Here is a 25,897-nt window from a genome sequence, read left to right as displayed (position 1 = left end):
AAAACAGTGTGTCGTTAACCACCGATTCTTTTTAGAACCAACACTACTTAAAAAGAGATATTCACATAGTGTTACCGCAAACCTCTCTTAGTTATATACTTCCAACATGCAAAGTTTCAAATCCTTCAACTAATGGTTGGTGAATAGACCTGATGTGTTGGACGTACCCTTGCTGTCTCTGCGGTTGATTGATTAATTGATTGATCGAGTTGGTCCTTGAAAAGCATTTGTAACCGTTGTTATAAAATGCATACGAGTAGAAATATGTTGTAACTAGAATACAATGATCCACACAAACATCCCTCCTAATTGCATGGTTTTCCTTTTACCTCGTCGACTAACACGCTCGGCCATTTATGGGAGTCAAAAAATTGACTCCCATAAATGGCCGACGGTGTTAGTTCGCAAAGTAAAAGAAAAACCGTGCAGTTTGGAGACAAATTTGTGTGGATCATTGTATTCTACTATTAAACCATCTTTACAACCATATGCATTTTATAACAAACGGTTACAAACGACATTCTATAGACCAACTCGTCCGATCCAAGGCAACGTGTCCCTTTAAAGGAGGCATCGAGCTAAGGACAGTTCGTAAGTCAGACCAAAAAGGTGGGAAGAAAAATAATCTCAAATCTTGTTCATAGTCGATTTTCATTACTGTTAAAATCTTTTTAGAAATCCATGCAACTTTTAACAAATAAAGCCTAGAGCACCAGTTTGTTTACCTGGCAGTTAAAGTTATTTTGTTTTCCAACTATCCTGAGCTAAATCTTCTTTGGTGATTGGACGTTTAAACCACAGAGCTAGGAGAATAAGGGCGTGGCAGACATGGAGGGAGGCGGAGCTTAGAGATGTAGATGGGTAGGTGTTCCAACACAGCTCGATCACGCCCAAAATCAAAATCCTAACATGAAAAAAATATAAAGAACAAAAACATAAATATATAAACATTTGTGGACAAAATTTGAGTAATATTAACACAGTCTAAGGAATATCAATTATTTATACATAAATCAAAGATCTGGTAGTTGTTCAGTGCTCAATATGTGAGAAAAATTTATACCGAAAACTGGGATACAAAAACGATGCATAATAGTTTTGACAGTGAAACATTCTTTTGGAAGCTCCTATCTATTTTGGAAAAAAAAACCACCAATTCCTATACCAATGTCATTTTGTGAAAATGTTGATTATGTTTGAACCAGAAATAGTATGCACCACGCCACTACAAAAATATGCGACAATTGTCTGAGTGAAATTGTGAGAAGGAATAATAATAATAATAAAAACCAATACTGGCTTCATCCTGGCGCATGTCCATCACTCAATGACACTCCTGGGGCTGAACAATTTATACAAATTTGTTGGTTATCTTACCTGAAGACAGATGGCAAGTTCGTCGTCCAGAGAAGGTAAGGTAACGTGTGGAAATACCAGACGTAGAATTGGTAGTGAAGTGATCTACTGAATGCCATGCCAATAAAGTTAGCTGCAAAAAGACTTCCAACAATATGTGTTGAAGGGTTAAGGAAATCATAGTTAAACAATGAAATTAAAACAGAGCAAAGCTACAGTCGAATGAATGATTGGAGTGTTGTAGCCGAGCGGATAAAACCACCAAACTCAAGCTCTGGTGTTCCTGTTGTGACACTTGCGTCCCTGAGCAAGACATGTAACCATAATTGCTTCTCTCCATCCAGGGTGAGGGCAGTGATGGTTCTTTGACTGATTTATAGTAGTGCATATTTGTAGCATAGGCTGTATACTCCCCAGGGAACTGAGACGGTTTAAGAAACTAATTAAATGGCCCAGTGACCAGGGGTCATAATGTTTGAAGTGCCTTGAGAGGCCCTTCTTGTGTGTAAGCGCTATATAAAAACAAGTTATTCTATGCAGGGGTGAGAGTCAATGGTGATGGAAAGGTCTGCAACTATTTAGGATCTAAATTATAAGGCATATTAAATCCAACTCAGTCCAAAGTTGGGTTGGCGTAGTATTATCTTTCCTCACCTTCCACCTCTAGGACCCTGGTTCGAATCCCACTGATTTTCAGTCCCCACCTGATTGTGTGGGTTTTCCTCCCACATCTAGAATTGAAACTAGAATTGAATTGTAACTTCCTTGGTTTTTTTTTAAAACAGGCAGACACAACAAAAATAAATTTCAGATCAAAGTCTCAACGTCAAAGATTGTAAAAGCAATGCAACCTCTCTGTCAAACCATAAGTAAGTATCAAAGGATATAATTATCTCCTATGACGATTGTCCGTTCCTCTTCTTTTGGTTTTGGTAAGAGGGCGAAAATACCTCCTCGCCTCCTGAAGAAAAAGAATAAAGAAAGAATGGATTAAAGGAACATTACAAAATTGGTAAGAAAAAAACTTGTCTGAGATCCAGATTTTCACTAACTTACACTGTCTTATGATGATTGTAGAAAACACCCCTTTGAAATATTTTTGTCTGAAATGTCATATTTGATAAGAAACTATCATGTTTGAAGTTTATAGCTCGGTGAGTGTTTTATTCCTCTTTTTTTTTTGGGGGGGGGATCAATGTCGTGAAATACGTGTAATCGGTTTTTGACTATTTTCTAGTGACCAAAATGGCCGATCAATCTCAAACTTCTACAGGTTTGTCAGTTTATGTATATATGGTGGATAACTTAAAGTGCTTAAACTGCCAGCAACTTCTTTGTTAGCAAGAACCAATTCTGTAATATTCCTTCCACTGGACAAGAATTAAAACGAGCAAAATCAAAATCAAATATAAGTACCTGTTCCAGCGATGTATGACAAATAAAGCTATAAGAATGATGTGTAAAGCAAGCAGCGACAACTGGAAATATCGATTCAAGAAAAATTCTTCCGATACAAATCTCCAGTTGACTGTCCATTTGAAGTAGAATTGTCGGCCAAGGTCAAAAGATCTGATAATGTATCCAGATGGATTAACTTGAAGGAACGGGACAGCAACAACAACCTGTTGAGATCAAGGTTCAAGGTTCAAGGTTCGAGGTTCAATATTAACAATAATATTGAATTCTTATATAGCACACGCATCCACCAAACAAGGTACTCAAGGTGCTGATTATATACAAACTTCCAGAAAGATAGGTTATTACAGTGATGAATTCTGAGATCCAATTATTTAGCACCTTATAAGGGTTTATAAGGTGCTACGGCGCATATAGCAGTGTACTGGGTTCTTTTACATGCGTTACACAACACATGGGACCAACGGTTTTACATCCCATCCGAAGGACGGAGCAATGGTAAGTGTCTTGCTTAAGGACACAAGGTTCAAGGTTCAATCATTTAGATCATAACTAATATTATGGTAATCAGATTAGGGATGATTATTCTCTCTTACAGAAAGAATAAAGAAATGGTTGAAACTTTGCATGATGCGGATAACAAGAAGTTGCAGTTAAACCATGTAAAGAACTTTTGGCTCTGGAATGAGCCATTGGTCTGGACCCAAGTCAAGCACAACAAGGGCATCCCTCCAACAGATTTGAAGCCTAAGCAGCTGCAGCAGTAGCAGCAGCAACAGTAGTAGCTGCAGCAGCAGCAGTAGCAGTAGCAGTAGCAGCAGAAACAGCAGCAAGATACACAGCAGCAACAGGAGCAGCAGCAGTATTACCAACAGCAGCAGCAGTAGTAGTAGTAGCAGCAGCAACAGCAACAACTGTAGCAGAAACAGCAGCAAGATACACAGCAGCAACAGGAGCAGCAGCAGTATTACCAACAGCAGCAGCAGTAGTAGTAGTAGCAGCAGCAACATCAACAACTGTAGCAGCAGCAATATTGGCAACAGCAGCAGCAGCAGTAGTAGTAGTAGTAGTAGCAGCAGCAACAGCAACAACTGTAGCAGCAGCAATATTGGCAACAGCAGCAGCAGCAGTATTAACAACTGCGGCAGCAGCAGTGTTAGCAACAGCAGCAGCAGCAGAATTAGCAACAGCAACAGCAGCAGTAGTAGCAATGGCAGCAGTAGTAGCAATGGCAGCAGTATTAACAATAGCAGTAGTAGTAGCAGCAGCAGTGACAACTGTAGTAGCAGCAGCAGTATTAACAGCAACAGCAGTATTAGCAACAGCAGTATTAGCAACAGCAGTAGTAGTAGCAATAGCAGCAGCAGTAGTAGTAGCAGCAGCAACAACTGTAGCATCAGCAATATTAGCAACAGCAACAGAAGCAGTAGCAGCAGCAACAACTGTAGCAGCAGCAGCATCAGCAACAGCAGCATCAGCAACAGCAGCATCAGCAACAGCAGTCTCAATCATTCAGAATGTTGAAACAATACCGACAGCTCAACAGGTTGCTGATTAGCTTTAGATTTTGCTGAAGTGTTTCACAAAGGGATTTGTACCTGTATGACTGCACAAATGAGTAGCCTTGGAATAGTTGCCCAGAAACCAAACTCAGTCAGTAGCAAGAGGAGTAAAGCAGGAGAGAAGAGCAGAATGTTCATTTTCACTGACACAGCAATACTGAAACAAAAACATGAATGGTATTAAAAAAAGAGTTATCGAAGTAACAAGGCCCAATTTCATAAAGCTGTTAAAGGCACTGGACACTATTTGTAATTTACTCAAAATAATTGTTAGCATAAAAACCTTCTTGGTAACAAGCAATGAAGAGCTGTTGATAGTATAAAACATTATGAGAAACGAAGTAATGTAGTTTTTGAGAAAAAAAGTAATTTCTCACTAAAATATTTAATTGAATTCGAGACCTCAGCTGAGGTCTCGAATTCAAGCATCTGATGAAAGCACACAACTTGTGCGACACGGTTGTTTTTTCTTCCATTATTCTCTCGCAATTTCGACGACCAATTGAGTTCAAATTTTCACAGGTTTGTTATTTTATGCATATGTTAAGATACAGTGACAAGACTGGTCTTTGACAATTACTTAAGGTGTCCAGTGCCTTTAAACAAAAAAATAAAAAATTGCTTAGCAAAAAGTGAGTAGGGAACCAGTCGCAACAATGTCAGCCTCATGAAATTTTGGCTGGTTTAAGCAAGATTTTTCTATGCTTAACAAGTCTTTATGCTTACAAGCTTTATGAAATAATGGCCCAGGTTGGTGCAGGGTGCCGAAAAGTCCTTTACCCAACTTAAATAACTCAGATCCTCCCACAGATACACATTCATTGATGCCTCAAAAGCTTCTCACCGTAACCAATTACCACACTTTCCTATCATTATATTTGTCCGATAGTTGATCCGTGCCACATTGCTGATATTGACCTGGGCCAATTTCATAAGCCTGTTAGCACACAAAATTGCTTAGCACAAACAAATTTTGCTTAGCAAAAATAAATTACCAGCCAAAATACCATACAGTTACCATTGATGTGACTGGTACCCCACTCATTTCTTGCCTAGCACGGTTCTGCGACTTACTATGAGAGCAAACTCACATATTTTCACAACAAATACTGGTGCTCATTATGAGCCTTTGTTGTATTTCCTTTGTCAAGTCAACAAGCTCCAAAAAGTGCAGCACGAATGATACCATGCATGGGCATGAAACATGTTTTTTTAATACCGACCCTAAATGGATAAAGACACTGGACACTATTGGTAATTGTCAAAGACCTGTCTTCTCACTTGGTGTATCTCAGTGTATCTCAACATATGCATAATATAACAAACATGTGAAAGCTTAAAGACACTGGACACTATTGGTAATTGTCAAAGACCTGTCTTCTCACTTGGTGTATCTGAGCTTGATTGGTCGTTGAAGTTGCGTGATAATAATGAAAGAAAAACACCCATGTCACACGAAGTTGTGTGCTTTCAGATGCTTGATTTCGAGACCTCAATCAAATTCAAATCAAATTCAAACTCAAATCAAATTCGTGGGAAATTACTTCTTTCTCGAAAACTACGTTACTTCAGAGGGAGCCGTTTCTCACAATGTTTATACTATCAACAGCTCCCCATTATTTGTTACCAAGTAAGGTTTTCTGCAAATAATTATTTTGAGTAAATACCAATAGTGTCCACTGCCTTTAAAGGCACTGGGTTGGGATTCACAAAGATTTATGACTAGTCTTAACTTAACTCGTCCTAACTGCCATACGTTTTAAATTCCTCCTAGGTTAGGACTAGTCCTAACTCTTTGTGAAATCGACCCCTGGACCCAATTGGTAATTGTCAAAGACCAGTACTCCCACTTGGTGTATCCCAACAAATGCATAAAATAACAAAAAAACAAAAAATTTGGCTCAATTGGTGATCGAAGCTGCTAGAAAATAATCAAAGAAAAGACACCCTTGTTGCACAACTTTGTTGAGTGAGAATTTACCTCATTCTCAAAACTATATGTTACTTCAGAGTGAGTTGTTTCTCACAATGTTTTATACTATCAACAGCTCTCAATTGCACGTTACCATGTCAGTTTTTATGCCAACAATATTTTGAGTAACTACCAAGTGTCCAGTGCTTTTAAGCTACTTTCTTATATTTAAACCAACCATTCTATTTGCCTCACCTGAACCAAAAGCAGCCCCAGTTCCATCTACCATCCATAAAAAGATTTATTGCCAGATAAAGGAAAAGCATCGCCACGGGATCATTGAACAGCCGTAAGATGTAGATGGAGTGGATACGATAAGACGCACAGCACATAAAGAATAAGACGTACGGCGGAACCTACACAACAGGGTATTGAAAAATAAAAAGTAGGTAGTTGTAAACGACAATAAAAAAAAACCTGAGACAATTGGTGGCAGGGTCTTGGCCATGCAATATAGTGCACCAATGACAATGACCAGGAGCACCAAGGCAATGGCCAGGAGCACCATGGCAATGACCAGGAGCACCATGGCAATGACCAGGAGCACCATGGCAATGACCAGGGGCATTATACACAATGACCAGGGTGCCAAGGCAATGGCCAGGAGCACCATGGCAATGACCAGTGGGCATTATACACAATGACCAGGGCACCAAGGCAATGACCAGGGGCACCAAGGGAATGGCCTTGGCCACCAAGGTGACGGCCAGGGGTATGTACGCAATGACTAGGGGCACCAAGGCAATTGCCTTGGCCACCAACTTATGGCCAGGGGTAATGACCAGAGCGCCAAGGAAATGGCCGGAGCATTAAGGCAATAACCAGGGGCACCAAGGCAATGTCCTTGGCCTCCAAGGTGATTGCCAGGGTTATGTACGCAATGACCAGGGGCACCAAGGCAATGGCCAGGGGCACCAAGGCAATTTCCTTGGCCACCAAGGTGATGGCCAGGGGTATATGACACAATGACCAGGGCACCAAGGCAATGACCAGGGGCATTATACGCCATGGCTGGGAGCACCAAGGTAATGGCCAAGGGCACCAAGGCAATCCTCAGAAACACAAAGGCAATGGGCCAGGGGTATGAAGGTCATAACCTCTGACGCTGTACAATGTTTGTTATATTAAACAGATAAATTTGGGACAAGACGGCTGAGATTAGCAGGTCACTGCCTTAGACATTTCAGACATACATGTACTGAGCTGGAAGTGAACAACAGGCTGAAACTATGGGCCCCTACTCAGGGACACTGTTCCCGTGGAAGACCACAATTCACCTATGTGGACACCTTGTGCCAGGACTCTGGCCTGCAGCGGGAGGAGCTGCATACAGCAATGGAAGACCAATGTGTTTGGAGGTCCATCTTTACGCATTGACTGAATGAACCCATGACACCTCCATGAAACACAGACCTCAACATTTTGCACATCACTGAAAATTTTAACCAGAGTAAACCTACCCTTTTTGTTCTGTTGTAGATTCTGAAGACAAGTGGAAGAGTTAACAAATAGAGACCAGCAAAGATGAACTGAGCTAGTCTTACATTCCGCCCTTTGTCCGTCACGTAGTACAACCCCATAAAGATGTACACAAACCCTGCAGGATAACTACAAGGGAAAGAAAATAACAATAAAACAGTAATTATTAGACAAAACTATTGAAAGCTATCATTTAGTTACAAGACTCGTATTATAAAGGGCAAGCCTTGAAATGACCCATGGCAGCCACAGCAATTGGTGGGTGCCATGTGCTTAAATGCCCACATGTAGGTATCCTTTGCAAAGTTCCACAATAAATTTACATAAATTCCTCTTAGAAGTGCCTCTGCCCCATCAAGAGCAAAGTTCAAGGCCCGAATGAGTGATACGAATATATCATTCTATAAACTGGTACCGTTTGCTGTGACCCGCTATGCATAAAACCCGAGTTACAAAGTGCTTTGTTCTAAGCTAAAGCCTGGTTCATACTTCCTGCAAAAGCGAATATGAAGCGAATGTTGACGTCACAAGTTGGCAACAAATAATTTGCAGCAGTTCAACTCTGCTCAACTCACTTACGCATATCGCTGCAAGGGGAGAGTTGTGACGTCAAGTTCACATCAAATTTGAATTGCACTCGCATTCACAGGAGGTATGAACCGGGCTTGAGGCTTAGTGGGTTAATGGCTGGGCGGTCCAGTGACTGATACTGCGAGTCATTGTTTTTGAGAATCAACGAGACCATTTCTTCTTACACTAATGGACCAGTTTCTCCTTTGAGCTTCATGTAGTCAAACGTTCCATTGATAACGCCTTCTACTTCATCCATGTATGCTACCCAATCAATCTCTGTATCTGTAAAATCAAAAATAACGAATACAAAATCAAAAATCCAAAATCTAAAATCAAAATCAAAAATCAAATATCAAAAATCAAAAATCAAAAATCAAAAATCAAATCAAATCAACTAGTTTTGACTAGTAGTGGTTCGGTCAATTACCATCCTGTGGTTTCGAAAATAATTTAAATATTAGTGAACTTATATCGTCAAGTTTAAGAATAAGAACTCAGCTTGGGCTCCATGTAGGCGTGGCTAAATTGACTGGAAACACTATAATGTGACTGACCGTAATGCAATTGACCATGGTTTTGCCATGTATACCTAGAAATTCAAGCGGCTGACCATTTATAAGTATCCTGTAGACTCATGTATAAGAGTTGTGTGTTACATGTAGTTAAACTTTCGCAAGTTTTTTAGTTAGAGGAAACTTTTGGATTGTGACTAGTGTTTTTTTTTACCATGTCCTCTTTTTGAAATGCAACTATTAACTGCTTTTAACAATGTTATAACATCCAGAGGACAAAGCCCACAAAATGTATAATACTAACACTTCAAAAACTTGGGTGTCAAGTACAAACCAGTCTGTAACCTCAGTGGAAAGAATATCTCATATAGAACTACTCGTAAAGAGGGAACAATGGAATGGGATAAAAAAACTACCAAAAAATTAACAAGTAATTTACAAACCTGTGAAGAGAAAAAAAAAGAATTGGTTCATAAAATAGTTATTTACAAACCTGTAGAGAAAACAAAAATCAATAAGTTATTTACAAACTTGTACAGAAAACAAAAATGAATAAGTTATTTACAAACCTGTAGAGAAAACAAAAATAAATAAGTTACTTACAAACCTGTAGAGAAAACAAAAATAAATAAATTATTTACAAACCTGTGAAGAGAAAAAATCAATAAGTTATTTACAAACCTGTAGAGAAAACAAAAATAAATAAGTTATTTACAAACCTGTAGAGAAAACATAAAATCAGAAAGTTACTTACAAACCTGTAAAGAATACAAAATTAAAAAGTTATTAACAGACTTGTGAAGAGAAAAAATCAATAAGTTATTTACAAACCTGTAGAGAAAACAAAAATAAATAAGTTATTTACAAACCTGTAGAGAAACCAAAAATCAATAAATTATTTACAAACCTGTGGAGAAAAAATCAATAAGTTATTTACAAACCTGTAGAGAAAACACAAATTAATAAATTATTTACAAACCTGTAGAGAAAACAAAAATCAGAAAGTTACTTACAACCCTGTAAAGAAAACAAAAATTAAAAAGTTATTAACAAACCTGTAGAGAAAACAAAAACCAATAAGTTATTACAAACCTGTATAGAAAACAAAAACCAATAAGTTATTTACAAACCTATAGAGAAAACAAAAACCAACAAGTTATTTACAAACCTGTGGAGAGTACAAAAATCAATAAGTTATTTACAAACCTGTAGAGAAAACAAAAATCAGAAAGTTATTTACAAACCTGTAGAGAAAACAAAAATTTAAAAGTTATTTACAAACCTGTAGAGAAAACAAAAATCAGAAAGTTACTTACAAACCTGTAAAGAAAATAAAAGTCAATAAGTTATTTACAAACCTGTGAAGAGAAAAGAAATCAAAAAATTATTTACAAACCTGTAGAGAAAAGAAAAATTAATAAATTATTTACAAACCTGTAGAGATAACAAAAGTCAATAAGTTATTTACAAACCTGTAGAAAAAACAAAAATCAATAAGTTATTTACAAACCTTAAGAGAAAACAAAAAATAATAAGTTATTTACAAACCTGAAGAGAAAACAAAAATCAGAAAGTTACTTACAAACCTGTAGAGAAAACAAATGTCAATCAGTTATTGACAAACCTATAGAAAAAACAAAAACTAACAAGTTATTTACAAACCTGTAGACAAAACAAAAGTCAATACGTTATTTACAAACCTGTAGAGAAAACAAAAATCATGGGTTATTTACAAACCTGTATAGGAAACAAAAATTAATAAGTTATTTATAAACCTGTAGAGAAAACAAAACTTAATAAGTTATTTACAAACCTGAAGAGAAAACAAAAATCAGAAAGTTACTTACAAACCTGTAGAGAAAATAAAAGTCAATAAGTTACTTACAAACCTGTAGAGAAAACAAAAGTCAATAAGTTATTTACCAGTTATTTACAAACCTGTAGAGAAAACAAAAGTCAATCAGTTATTTACAAACCTATAGAAAAAAACAAAAATTAACAAGTTATTTACAAACCTGTAGAGAAAACAAAAGTCAATAAGTTATTTACAAACCTGAAGAGAAAAAAAAATCAGAAAGTTACTTACAAACCTGTAGAGAAAACAAAAGTCAATAAGTTATTTACCAGTTATTTACAAACCTGTAGAGAAAACAAAAGTCAATCAGTTATTTACAAACCTATAGAAAAAAACAAAAATTAACAAGTTATTTACAAACCTGTAGAGAAAACAAAAGTCAATACGTTATTTACAAACCTGTAGAGAAAACAAAAATCAGAAAGTTACTTACAAACCTGTAGAGAAAATAAAAGTCAGTAAGTTATTTACAAACCTGTGAAGAGAAAACAAAAATCAGAAAGTTACTTACAAACCTGTAGAGAAAACAAAAGTCAATAACTTATTTACAAGTTATTTACAAACCTGTAGAGAAAACAAATGTCAATCAGTTATTTACAAACCTATAGAAAAAACAAAAACTAACAAGTTATTTACAAACCTGTAGACAAAACAAAAGTCAATACGTTATTTACAAACCTGTAGAGAAAACAAAAATCATGGGTTATTTACAAACCTGTATAGGAAACAAAAATTAATAAGTTATTTACAAAGCTGTAGAGAAAACAAAAATTAATAAGTTATTTACAAACCTGTAGAGAAAACAAAAATTAAAAAGGTATTTACAAACCTGTAGAGAAAACAAAAATCAGAAAGTTACTTACAAACCTGTAGAGAAAATAAAAGTCAGTAAGTTATTTACAAACCTGTGAAGAGAAAAGAAATCAAAAAACTATTTACAAACCTGTAGAGAAAAGAAAAATTTATAAATTATTTACAAACCTGTAGAGATAACAAAAGTCAATAAGTTATTTACAAACCTGTAGAAAAAACAAAAATCATTAAGTTATTTACAAACCTGTAGAGAAAACAAAAATTAATAAGTTATTTACAACCCTGAAGAGAAAACAAAAATCAGAAAGTTACTTACAAACCTGTAGAGAAAACAAAAGTCAATAAGTTATTTACAAGTTATTTACAAACCTGTAGAGAAAACAAAAGTTAATCAGTTATTTACAAACCTATAGAAAAAACAAAACTAACAAGTTATTTACAAACCTGTAGAGAAAACAAAAGTCAATACTTTATTTACAAACCTATAGAGAAAACAAAAACCAACAAGTTATTTACAAACCTGTGGAGAGTACAAAAATCAATAAGTTATTTACAAAGCTGTAGAGAAAACAAAAATTAATAAGTTATTTACAAACCTGTAGAGAAAACAAAATTAATAAGTTATTTACAAACCTGTAGAAAAAAACCAAAAATTAATAAGTTATTTATAAACCTGTAGAGAAAACAAAAATTAATAAGTTATTTACAAACCTGTAGAGAAAACAAAAATTCATAAATTATTTACAAACCTGTAGAGAAAACAAAATTAAAAAGTAATTTACAAACCTGTAGAGAAAACAAAAACCATAAGTTATTTACAAACCTGTAGAGAAAACTAAAACAAGTTATTTACAAACCTGTAGAAAAAACAAAAATCATTAAGTTATTTACAAACCTGTAGAGAAAACAAAAATTAATAAGTTATTTACAACCCTGAAGAGAAAACAAAAATCAGAAAGTTACTTACAAACCTGTAGAGAAAACAAAAGTCAATAAGTTATTTACAAGTTATTTACAAACCTGTAGAGAAAACAAAAGTTAATCAGTTATTTACAAACCTATAGAAAAAACAAAACTAACAAGTTATTTACAAACCTGTAGAGAAAACAAAAGTCAATACTTTATTTACAAACCTATAGAGAAAACAAAAACCAACAAGTTATTTACAAACCTGTGGAGAGTACAAAAATCAATAAGTTATTTACAAAGCTGTAGAGAAAACAAAAATTAATAAGTTATTTACAAACCTGTAGAGAAAACAAAATTAATAAGTTATTTACAAACCTGTAGAGAAAACAAAAACCATAAGTTATTTACAAACCTGTAGAGAAAACTAAAACAAGTTATTTACAAACCTGTAAAGAAAACAAAAACCAATAAGTTATTGACAAACTTGTAGAGAAAACAAAAACCAACAAGTTGTTTACAAACCTGTAGAGAAAACAAAAATCAAAAAGTTATTTACAAACCTGTAGAGAAAACAAAAATAATTAAGTTATTTACAAACCTGTAGAGAAAACAAAAATCAGAAAGTTACTTACAAACCTGTAGAGAAAACAAAAGTCAATAAGTTATTTACAAACCTGTGGAGAGAAAAAAAATCAATAAATTATTTACAAACCTGTAGAGAAAAGAAAAATTTAGAAATTATTTACAAAAGAACACAAACTTGATCCTCAATGTCTAAAGACGCCTTTCATAATGCTTTAAACAAAACGGAGGAAATATTTTGAAAAAAGGACAAAAACTTACCAGAGCCCAGAGCGAAAGAGTCACAAAAGTTGAGATTTTGAACCAAAGTGGAGGGAGCTACGGTAGACTGTGTAGCCCAAATAACGTATTGCCGGATGTCTTATCATCAATCAGACGTAAACACACGTACATGTATGTATTTGGTGCATACTACCTCACAAATGTGCATGTACATGTACATGTGTTTACGGCCGATTGCTAATAAGACATGCGACCTCTCGTTCGGTGAAGTGAGTCCATCCTACAGTGCCTTTCGGCCATTCAGCAAAATTAGTCAGGCGGTAATTGCGATAAACCTAGCCCCATCAATAGTGCCAAACCCTGGACTCCCTTCACTTCTTGGCCCTACCCCATGCCACCTCAGAGAGTTAAACAAAAATTGAATAGAATCCAACAATTTTATGCCTAGATTTTTTCATCAGTTGTCACTTACCTCAGTACATTACTTCATGCACAATATTACGCTAATGTGCGTCCTCCTTTTTTAGATGCAATTTATTAAGAAAATCAGGAGGGGAACAAATAAGAATTTGTACCGACCTGTAGCCTTGATGTTAGCTGTTGCGCATGCGCACTGACATGAGAGACAGTGCTGTGACCTTTGTGGGCGTACTGCTGTAATGACGTCATAGTTCTATCATGCAGTCATGTTTGCTGTCCTGTGTGTGCAACTTAAATACGATAAATATATTGGTGGAGACAAATCCCAGCAAATGCGTCCCTTAATAAAGTACGTCATAAAGTTTATCACAGGCAAATAATATCAAGAGAGGGGGCTGTTGAACCCACACAAAGTACTGTCTATATAGGCCATGCATGCGCAAGTCATGCATGCGCAAGTCGTGCATGGCAACATTCATACACCGTGGTAGTATGCCCCATCCGCCTACCCATAACGCATTGCAGTTCTAAATCACGATAAACCTTATTGTCTGATGAATCTGCTGAGTGAGCCTCAGCATGGAGGTAGAAATATATTTCTAAATTCTACCTCCATGATCTGAGCACAGCTTTACGAGTTGACACTCAGATCAATGCCCAGAGAGACACTGACACTGACAGACACTGACGACAGAGTGAGGAGAGTCGAAACTGAATTAGTTAGGAAGTGTGCAAGTTCTAACTTCTGTGACCATTCACTGAATGAATGTGATCATTTGTGGGGGGAGTCACAAACGACACGTAACTTACATTTGACATTCTGTATAACGAGGATATTTACGACTATTTCAGCCAGCCACAGCAGTCCGGCTGTCATCCAAAGGTAGCTGGGATCAAACAGAATGCCATGCACTAAATTCTTGCATCTTTGCACCAAACTTTCTCGTGCCATTTCGCCAAACAAATTCTCCACCAAATTTCGTGAATAAAGTGTTGACAGACTAGACGTAGACCACCTACAGTAGAAATCACTACGCAGGTTTGAAATTTGCCTGCGCGCAATTTGATAGTTCTTGTGTGTGCAACATCAAGTTTGCGCGAATTCCTACTTTGCGCTCATTAAAACCAACCAATGTACACGGTCTTGCTGGTACTTTGCTCCATAATAGTATAGTCAGTACTATCACTTACGTTTGGAACCAGCGTAATTTCAGCAACAGCTGATAACCCCTGACCTTTGTCCTCAAGAGGTAAACAAAATGGCCGAGTTAAATTGCCGGTGGCTGTCAAAATTGTGCGTGTTTTTCCTTCTATTTGTATCGTACGTGGAGGGGCAAGTCTGCACATATTATGGTAAGGACAGTTTTGTAAACATGTCATGATTGTATATAGGCACAGGTTTTTATGGAAAATATTATGTTCTTCGTGTTTAATTCGTTGAAAAGGGAAAGGGAAGATGAGATGTACATACATATAATATGTTTGTATAAAAATGATGGATAACTTTCCGTATGGCGCCACCACTTTTTCACTCATTTTTACAAAAAGGGATATATCAATCAGGTAAATTAGATACTATATTATTTTATTTCGAATGAAAAAGTGGTGGCGCCATACGGAAACTTTTCCAAAATGATAGTTGCGATAACGTAACCCTCCTCCCGACGGCCGATAGGCCGGAGGGTTACGAAGCTTCCGCAATCTGTGCAGGGCGAAATGGTTAAAAACGTACAATTTCGACAGCTAGTCAGCAGATTTGCTCCATTTTTACCACTTCTGAAAATCATGACACAAATTCTAGGAACACGAAATTGATCCTCCAAATGAATCCTACCATCCTATCACTCAAAACACCATTGAGGAAATAATTTGAAGAAAAAGGACAAAAAACTTACCAGATCCCCGAGCGAAAGAGTAAAAAATTTCCCAGGTTGAGGACCGATTGAGCTAGCCCCACTTTTGTGGCCAAGGATCCTTGGCCACACAAGTGGGGCTACGATTGAGCCTAAATTTTCACAGGTTTGTTATTTTATATATAAGTTGTGATACACCAAGTGTGGGCCTTGGACAATACTGTTTACCGGATTGGCTGAATATATTATTCTAATTCTATTCCAGGTAACTACAGGTACGCAGCTCCAGAATACAACCTGTCCAACTGCACTTGGTATCGTGATATGTCATGCTGCAAGAGAACAGAAGTCTCCTCAGTATTTGGGAGTATGTTCAAGATTTATGACTACACAGAGAGATGTCATTCTCGCCTCAACTACATGATGTGTTATTTCTGCAGTCCTAATCAGATTGATTGGTATGACTCGTAAGTATTAATAAAATAATAATAAAAGTGGCTTCTTATTTAGCGCTCAGGTCCATCACGCAGTGGTGCTCATGGCCATTCAACGATATTACCCCTCTCCACTGGGCGTTAAACCATCTCAGCTACCTGGGGAGTACACAGCCTATGCCGACAAATATGTAGCGCACTTAGCTAATCAATCACAAGAACCAACTCTGCCCTCACAGGTACCCATTTACTCCCGGATGGGGAGAAGCTTATGGTTAAGTGTCTTGCTCAAGGACACAAAGAAAGGCCAAAGACTGGATTATGCTTGTCGAGTAAACCCTTACAAGGACAGGTGCTACCTAGAGTGTGTTTTGGCGACTACAACAAGAAACACTGGTCATCGGTTGAGCGTTTTTGCGTGTTTGGTTAAAGTGCGGTGACAATAATGTTCAGACCAACCGGTAACCGTCTTGTTGAGTCGGTTGGGCTTTGGTTGGGTCGCCAAAACGCACTCATAATAGGGTCTCAGAATTTCATTACTTCAATAACCTATCTTTCTGAAAATTTGTATATACTCGGCGCCTTAAGTACCTTGTTTGGTAGATACATGTGCTATATTTTTTATATGAGACTTCAATATTATTCCCTTTATAGAAAGATCAACTAAAAAAAAAAAAAATGATGTAACATTTCCCATGGGACTAGTGTTCAGTAGTATCTTGCCTGCCAGAAATGACCTGGAATGTACAAGAACACTCCGTAGGTGTACAGTGCTTTAGCCTACATGGTTAAAACCAAGTAAACCTTTTTATCACTTTGGTTCATTTCCCTCCAGAAAAGTTGTGATTTGCTCCGAGTTCTGTGATGAAACCTTTGAAGAATGTAAGGACGCTCAACTCGGAGGTTCCTCGATCGGAGAGAAATACGAATCAGGACGAAACTTCTGTATGGCCAATAATTTTGAGGTAGTCCAAGGAAGAGAGAGATGCTTCAACTTTGACCCGACTGCTTTTGATACGGCTGCCATCAATCGTCATGGCTATTTTGTCACCATATCTGCATTGTTTCTGGCCATTGCACTGGTCAGTTTTTAAATCTGTGACAAGAAACTTACTGTAGTATTTTATCATTTGTAGTTCAAAAAACTTCCTTGACAGGTTGGCCTAATCCATACCGAAAAATAGGGGTGGCATAATTCCAATCAACCTGTCTTATTCTTTCAAGGTAAATAGTAGAACCCAACATGAACACCCCTCTGCTTCACAATGTCTTTACAGTACTTATTTGAAGGAAATAAGCGTTCATTTCAGTATTTCTTAGTTAATTGAAGCCACTTTTTTTATTTCTTGCCAGTTTTGTTTTGTAAAAAAAAGTATAAAATGCACGTTGGGTTATTGCAATGTTTTGTCTATCAAGTATTCAAAAGAAAATTAAAAATAAATCTATTCGGCCAATTCCAAATTTGTAATAAACAGTCAGTTAGAAACAGAAACCTTTCTTTAGTATTTTAATAACTATACAAACACTGCAATATTTGTATCATTAACATTTTGTGTGAGTAAACAATTTTAAAAAGTATTTTTAAGAAATCCATAGTGTATTCAAATGTTGTACTAACAGCTTGTCACTAAAACAGGGTTAAAGCTAACAGTAATTTATTTGTATGTTTGAATAATGTGTAGATATGTTCAACGTATTTATATTTAGGAAAATATTTATCAAAAATTTGCTTAAGTTATTGTGTTTTAATTCAGCCAAACTGAACTACAAATTAAAATATTTAGTTGTAATCGGTGAAGTTTTGATACAGTTTGTGATGACTTTTTACAATGGGCAAGTGACTTATTAGTAATGTGATTAATTAAAATTATTGTAGAGTGTGATGTGATGTAAAGATGTCAGGGCCGAATTTTTTAAAGCATGTAAGCATTCAAACATGCTAAGCAAACTAATATATTGCTTAGCAGAATACCAGCCGAAATACCATACAGTTAGCATTACTCCGACTGGTATCCTCTCCTCACTCAATTCTTGCAAAAAAATATTTTGCCAAGCAATATTTCCTGCTTAACAGTTTTATGAAATTTAGCCCTTTTTACTCTCTTTCTGTATTGTAGGGGCAAGTCAGTTTTACATTGTTTAAAGGCATTGGACACTATTGGTAATTACTCAAAATAATTATTAGCATAAAACCTTACTTGGTGACGAGTAATGGGGAGAGGTTGATAGTATAAAACAATGTGAGACCCCAGATTTGAGACCCCAGATTTAGAATTTGAGGTCTCGAAATCAAGCATCTTGAAGCACACAACTTATTGTGACCATGGTGCGACAATAGTGTTTTTTCTTTCATTAATAGCTCGCAACTTCGACGACCGATTGAGCTCAAATTTTCACAGGTTTGTTATTTCATGCGTATGTTGAGATACACCAACTGTGAAGGCTAGTCTTTGACAATTACCAATAGTGTGCGGTGTCTTTAATCCTCATATCAATGAGGGTAATGTCAAATTGTATTGTATTGGAAGGGGCACCATGTGAACAATGATGGGGCAAGGAGGAAATTGCCTCTGTTAACTATCAGGGATGTGTAGACAGGTGAATCTCGAAGTAAATAACGGCATTGTTTTTTATAGAAGGGCATTATACAAACTTCACACAAAAGTAGATTTTTTGTTGTTGTATTTTTTGTGTGTGTGTGATGCCTGTAGAATTGTGCAATATTATTAATAAACTTTATAAACTAGCTTTGTGGAAGTAGCAAGCAATATGCAAATGACATACAATAACCTTAATGTTAGGAACAAGTTATGAAAACATTTGATAATAAAAATATACGGTATGCTAAGCTTGAAATAGATGTGTGCATGTAAAGTTGAACAGGAGTACACATTCAATTCAAACTTTGAAATCAATGGTATTATAAATATCACAACATTTAATTACCAGTAAAATGTTGTTTTGTCACATGAAGCTCGGCGATTCATATTGTGGAATAACCTTTGAGTGGATTTTCAACTGTATGTTTCAATTTTTGTTTCCGAAGCTTAAAGTAACCCTGAAATATTGATACTTTAAAAAAAAATGTGTTTGACCATGTTTGACATAGTATTTATAAATCTCTTTTTTATGTTCGATGTTTATTACAAATCATGGCCATATAAAAAGCATACTCTCTTTGTACATTAATAATCAATTGTCTCGTGTATTCACACCGCCAAATAATCGTATGTCTCAATGGAGGTGTGAGATTATATTTTAAAAGCTCATATCGGTTCCGTCGTGTAAAACTTGTTGAAGTATGAACTTTTAACCACTCGATAGCTAACAAAATGTACATAACGCCCTCTCGTGAATCAAAATAGGGGAAAACCATAACAAAAGTAATTGGTAATCAAGGTCATTGGCGATAACATACTTTGTGTGTGCAAATAAATGTATGGTCAATCCCTTCAAGGTGATACAATGAAGCAAAAAAGAGAGCGTAACAAAACAAAAGGTATAATTAGTTTTTCTTTGTTAAGCCCTAATCACATGAGTGTGGTGTAAATTTATTAATTTACCCATCCATCGGGAGAAGAAAAAAAAACAATTAACGCTCTATAATATAGAACATCCCTTGTAATTACTCAAAATAATTGTTGGTAACGAGCAATGGAGAGCTGTGGTAGTATAAACATTGTGAGAAACGGCTCCCTCTAGCTGAAAACGTAGGCAACGTAAGTAATTTCTCACTCAAATAATAAAATACTCTAGGTGAAGCCTTTTATTAGGCATCTGAAAGAAAGTACACTAAGTAATGCAACAAGGAACGGTGTTTTTTCTTTTGTTGTTCTCTTGCAAATTCGATGACCAATCGAGCCTCAATTTTCACATGTTTTTTATTTAAAATTTATGCATACACAAGAATACTGGTCGTTATCAAAACGTGTCCAGTGCTTTTAAGAAGCCAATACACAACTGTTACCTCGTTCAATGAAGAGCTACTATTGGCTGGGAGTCGAGCACCAGTGCGTGCACGTTTCCATAATATTAATATCAAACATGGCGGCCATGCCAATGCACGTGGTCTCTAGCCTTTTTCGAATCCACCCCGGCTCCAGATTCGGCTCAAGCTAGCTTGGCCCCGCGGTTGTTTGTACAAAACTGCGCATGCTTTGCGCATGTGTGGCTTAGGACGAGAGAACAGACCTGAAGCCGAATCCAAAGCCGAAGCCGTTGGTTCGAAAAGGCCTTATTAATGATGAATTGCAACCTCCATCCATTATGAATAAGGAGATGCTTTTTTAGCTGCATGGTCGACCGTCAAATAGAGTGATGACTAACATTTTTGCCAGTAACGTGTAAAACAAGCAAGCTATTTTCGTGCTTAACCGCATTTTTTGCTTAAGCAGCTCTATCAAACTGGCCCCTGTTTTCAAGAAAATCCTTCAGAGCATAACTTAAAATATGAAGAAACTAAAAAACAAACTAAAGCATACAGCGGCATGAAAAAGGATTTCCAGCAATATTTTTAATTACAAAATGTTTGAATCCAGCGAAAAAGCATAAACTGCGGCAAATATTGTTGTTTTTGACTTGAGCGAAGCATGGTTGAAGTGTCTACAGATTGATTCGAGACACTTGAGCGTATCTAGGCGCAGTTGCTTGAGATTCAATTTCAAACATACAAAAATGCCCGATAAAAACAATTGCAAAGGTTCATTCCGAACGCATTAGCTTGACTATATAATGTCCCTTTAATAGCGTTCCGAGAAAATTTACCGGTCTTTTTAGGCCGATAAAATAACAAATATTCACAGAATAATAATAATAATAATAATAATGGAGTCTTATATAGCGCCTGTATCCGCCACAAAAAGGCGCTCATGGCGCTCGCTCAGGATACAAAATAAACAGTTCAAAAGAAAGGAGCAGAAAAAGTTTGTAGAGAGTCGCTGGTCATTGTTTAACTGCAAAGAGGTGGGTTTTGAGGACAGTTTTGAAAGAAGATGTTGTATTTGCAGTCCTGATGTGGTAGGGAAGACCTTCCCCGCAGTAATAGTCTAGGTTCCTAGACCATTGGTGTTGCGTGGTTACACACACAACGAACGTTCCGATTATGCACGGCAAAAACTGTACACGCTTGTAATGAACGAACGCTAGCGGGCGCTCTGTTTCTCTGATTTCCGGTGCTCACCAAGGTGAGCACAGGACATGGGGAGATCCGGAAATCAGAGAAACAGAGCGCCCGCTAGCGTTCGTTCATTACAAGCGTGTACAGTTTTTGCCGTGCATAATCGGAACGTTCGTTGTGTGTGACCACGCAACACCAATGGTCTAGGAACCTAGACTACCGCAGTATAACCAAGAAAGAACGTGCTCCCCATGAGTAGCTTCAATAAATAAATTGCTTAATATTTATTCATGAAATAATTATTTATGATGCACGAGGGGAAGGATCTGCGGACAACTCAGCCGCAACATCATTGACCGAGGACACCACTCGAAAAAGAAGAAGCTTCAGGCTACGTTCATAATTCTACCTTAAAGGATTCGGATACTTTTTCAAAATGTCCACAGATTTACATTAAACTTACAGGGTTTAAAGATAATGATAGTGGAAAGCTTCCCTTCAAATATTACTAACTAAGGTTGTGTAGTTTTTGAGAAATGAGTAAAACAAGTCACAAAATAGTTTTGGTCTCATGAGACCAAAACTATTTTAGCATGTAAAATCCCCTTAACCAGTTATGATATTATACCTAAACCATACATAACTGGTTAATACGTTTTTACATGCTAAAACTGAGACGAAAATGATTACTTTTACTCATTTCTCAAAAACTACAGCACCTCAGTAAGTAAAATTTCAGGGGAAGCTTTCTACTATCATAATCTTCCAATTGTGTAAGTTTAATGTTAATCTGTTGACATTGTGTTTTTTGTTAGGAAAAAATACATATACCCTTTAAATGGTGGAAATTTGTATTATACTAATTTTAGCTTTCCTTGTGGTATTTTTCAGTATATAGCTTCAGACAGGAAATACTGGTTTATCATGCATCTTTCCTGTACGTCTTCAGTCTGCCTTTATACATAGTCTGTAGATTAACGGATATGAAAACAATTCGGACAAAAATAACACTGTAATCATTTCGGGTTCACTAAATTAGAGACAAAGGATCACTGAGACAATATGATAATAAAACTCAAGCCCCCACCACCCGGGCCCACCCGTACTTACTCGTGTGTGTGTTAAAGGCACTGGCCACTTGGTAATTGTCAAAGACCAGTATCTTCACTTGATGATACAAAAAAATAAACCTACGAAAATTTGGGCTCAACATTCGTCATCGAGTGTGCAAGAGAAAAAATACACTTGTTGCATTACTTTGTGTGCTTTCAGATGCATAATAAAATGTTTCCGCTGAAGCCCTTTATTAATTTATTTGCGTGAGAATTTATACCTCTTTCTCAAAAACTACGTAACGTCAGAGGGAGCCATTTATCACAATGTTTTATACATCAACAGCACCCCATTGCACGTTACAAAGTAAGTTTTTATGCTGACAATTTTCTTTGAGTAATTACCAATAGTGTCCATAAGTACTGGTACTATTTGGTCTAGCTTTTTCCAGAACAAACTCAATGCTGGTAATCATGGGTATAACTTCATAAAGTAGAAAAATAATGCTGAGCAAGTATCTTTGCTAAGCAAAATGATGATCGGGGCACCAATCACATCAGTTCAAACTTCAGGGTTTTTTAGCTGGTTATTTTTATTTATTTAATTTTTTTTTTTTTTTGGGGGGTGGGTTACGGGCTTTATTGAGCCCGTGTTTGACAAGTTTATACTTTAACATTGATATTATAATATATACAAGTCATCGTCAATAACAATGAGTGCAATTGTTATTTTGTAACGCATCATTTTTTTCTCATCGAATCTCCAGTATACTCGTATGTAATTTTAGTCATAGGCAATTGTGCAATTAACCTATTTAGACAACTGTCGTTCTAGGTCACCCTTCTAATTTGGTGTGCTCTCTGTGAGACTTGTTTCATCCACTGCTATACAGCCAGTTTTTCTGACTGTTTTCTTTTGTGTTTTCTTTAGGGGGTTTTTCCAAAGCAAAATTTAATTGTTATTTTCATTTCATAGACATGGACACAAATAAAAGCGGTTGCCGAGCACTGTTGTCTTTTGTGAATTGAAAAACAACATGGCTGCTATCATTTCGAAGAAGGCAAGCAAGTTTTCCCCAAACAATGCAATATAATTATACAGATTTCTGAAGATTGTACTTTACTTTATATTTTGGTAAAAACATGTTTTATATGCCAAGTACGAGACGCCCGTGGTGAACGCCAAAGGTAACTTTTTTAAGAACATGGGGTGCGTCCTTTTTTAGGGAATAATATTATTATCTGAATAGAATAATATTATTATCTGGCCTTTGAGTAAAATATGTATGTTTTATGTGCCAAGAACGAAGAGCCTTTGGTGAACGTCAAGATAATTTGTTTAGCGGCACGGGGAAGCGTCATTTTTTAAAGGAATAGTTCTGGCAAACAAAAATAAGTTCTCGTTTGCCTTTTTGTCGTGAACAAGATCTTAATCTACATGCAATTACAGGTAGAGACCCATCAGCGGTTTTGTTTTTTAACAAGATTATGTATCAACAAAATGATGAGTGTTAATGTTTAGAGCTTTCCAAGACCCAATTTCAAAGAGCTGCTTATATTAATCAGAAAATATTGCTTATAAATATTTGTATGCTGTAAACGGAAATGAGCAGGATGCAGTTACAATTCTTGTAAGCATAATTTTTCTGCTTCGCTACCGTTTATGCGCAAGCGACTATGTGAAATTGGGTAATGACCGGGTTGCCATGTGAAGATGCAATGACGAATAATGTGAGGCAAGATAATCCACGTATAGGCCCTAACATTTTGTTCTGATAGTCCATAATTATTTAAAAGGTTGGGGACATGCCCCCCCCCCATAAAGAAGCACCTCCCATCACTGCGGCGAGTTAACCATGATAAAATCATAAATCAAAAACCTTCCGTGCCTACAGTGCAGAATCCTAAACACAAAAATTGCAAACAGTTTTGATAATGGAGTTATATATAACAAACAAATTTCTATTATTCATGTTCCATACACTAGTATTGACTGCTTCGGGGTGTTATGGTTCAAACTAGGACTCCCGAGGTGATCTCCGGAGCGTTCTATTTTGGAACGTGGAACGTACCGGGGATCACCGAGGGAGTCGGAGTTTTAACCATAGCATGCGTAAAAGCAGTCACACCCCAACAGACTATTTATCATCCTCGTACACGTAACGTTCGGGGTTGGCAAAAAAGACGTCTGGGTACTGCTCGTGCCATATAATAGTCGACTATTACATGGCCAACGACTATCACACGGCCGCCGGGTTTCGAGTAAAACTAAGACATATCATTTTGACGCGCTCTAAATCAATGAAAAGGCAGGGGTGTTATAATAAAGCAAAATTCACCATGATTTGAGTGCAAACTATAAGCCGACATACTGAGCTGCTGTATAGGAAACGTGTCCACGAAGGCCGCAATTTAATATTAAACATTATCGCGAGGCCCGAGTCAAAGCCCAATGTTCTCTGAAAGTGATTCTGTCTTTCACAAAATGAAAAGAACGCATTTAAAAAATCGATAAACATCTTTTGAACGTTCGTGTGCGGAGAGCGACTGAATGTGTGGTTTAGAGATGCATTTCAGTATTATATCGACTTTTCTTATTGGTTTCCGTTTTTTGCCTGCTGTCCAAGTTCCTCGACGTGTAAATATATTTATTTATAATTTATATTTTTGAATAAATTTTTATAAAATGTTAATATCGTAAATTTATCTAGAGCTAACATTGTTAGAAAGACCCTTGTATAATGAATCACTGGAATATCTGATAACTATATCCATTCACAAATTATATCTATTAGAGAAATAGATACAATACAATATAACACTTTATTTTACCTGCATGGGAAATTCCCTTTACCTTTTTAGATTGATTACTTTAAAACACACCTATAAAGAAAACTAACGTTACGAAGGGATTCTGTGGGTTCTGTGGGTACAATGGTAATTTTGTAATTATCTTTTTTGTTTGCAATACCAATTAAGTTTTAATGCATTTTGAGTAATTACCAATAAGGTCCAGGGCCTAGTGATTATGTATTGTATTATGGAGGAAGTTGCTTGTATCTGGCTTATTGTGGGGAAACAGAGTTAGTAACACATCCGTCGGGCACCAAACATAATATTCATCTTATCTCCCACCTGGAATATTTACCACTGTGCACAGAGGTTAGGGTGACTTGTTACCATGGAAACATGGGTTTAGATTTCCAACGGAAACAGGTAGTCTTGGACAGATTCAAGGTTTGACATGTCCACCTGTTTAATTTTGTTTAATGGACAGAGTAAACTTCGGGATATCTATAGCCCACGTCCTGTACAGGGAGAGAAAGTTGACCCGTGGCAACCCCGGGTGGTAAGCGCCTCATCTTCGCAAACGAATTTTCTCTTCAGAAAATTCTTTCGTGGATTTTTTTTGTTTTTTTTTGTTTTAACCATTTAAACAAAAAATCAGCAGAATAAATCTCGTGTTTTTGTGACGAGTGAAGTTGCCAAAAAAGACACTTTGTGGGATTCAACCATACAACAGTCGTTCACATTTCTGCGATCTCAACAGCATCTCATAAAACAGCCGTTACACGGATGCAGAATAATGTTGAAGAGTGTGGAACGATGGGGATGCAGTATCATCGAAAATGTTTCGAGGTTCCAACCGCGGAAATATAGCAAGACACTTTCCGTTGGTAACAACCCCCCCCCCCCCCCCCCCCCGGGTTCCTTGCTTCTATTTCTTAACATGACTTTGTTCAGTAGACTGAGTCTAGGAAAAGTGGTTCA

The 25,897-nt window shown here is 36.6% G+C and overlaps 2 protein-coding genes across 2 annotated transcripts; one reads left to right on the top strand and one right to left on the bottom strand.

The window, feature by feature from the left end:
* Positions 1-496: 496 nt before the first annotated feature.
* LOC117302375 (dol-P-Man:Man(5)GlcNAc(2)-PP-Dol alpha-1,3-mannosyltransferase-like) lies at positions 497-14,693 on the bottom strand. Its single transcript, XM_033786301.1, has 9 exons — positions 14,482-14,693; positions 8,541-8,640; positions 7,767-7,914; positions 6,502-6,662; positions 4,371-4,491; positions 2,773-2,978; positions 2,244-2,317; positions 1,378-1,513; positions 497-904 (listed from the first exon to the last, which is right to left on the bottom strand). The coding sequence occupies exons 1-9, from the start codon at positions 14,621-14,623 to the stop codon at positions 739-741; spliced, it is 1,254 nt and encodes a 417-aa protein (XP_033642192.1). The 5' UTR covers positions 14,624-14,693; the 3' UTR covers positions 497-738.
* Positions 14,694-14,930: 237 nt separating this feature from the next.
* On the top strand, positions 14,931-17,876 carry LOC117302372 (riboflavin-binding protein-like). The gene is made up of 3 exons (XM_033786296.1): positions 14,931-15,024; positions 15,790-15,991; positions 16,794-17,876. Exons 1-3 carry the CDS (start codon positions 14,931-14,933, stop codon positions 17,050-17,052), a joined length of 555 nt encoding a protein of 184 aa, XP_033642187.1. The 3' UTR covers positions 17,053-17,876.
* Positions 17,877-25,897: the final 8,021 nt, after the last annotated feature.

The sequence above is a fragment of the Asterias rubens genome, chromosome 18 (genome assembly GCF_902459465.1).
Source record: "Asterias rubens chromosome 18, eAstRub1.3, whole genome shotgun sequence".
Lineage (NCBI taxonomy): Eukaryota > Metazoa > Echinodermata > Asteroidea > Forcipulatida > Asteriidae > Asterias > Asterias rubens.
The sequence above is the reverse complement of the archived record's forward strand: the minus strand, read 5'-3'. Positions and strand labels throughout refer to the sequence as shown.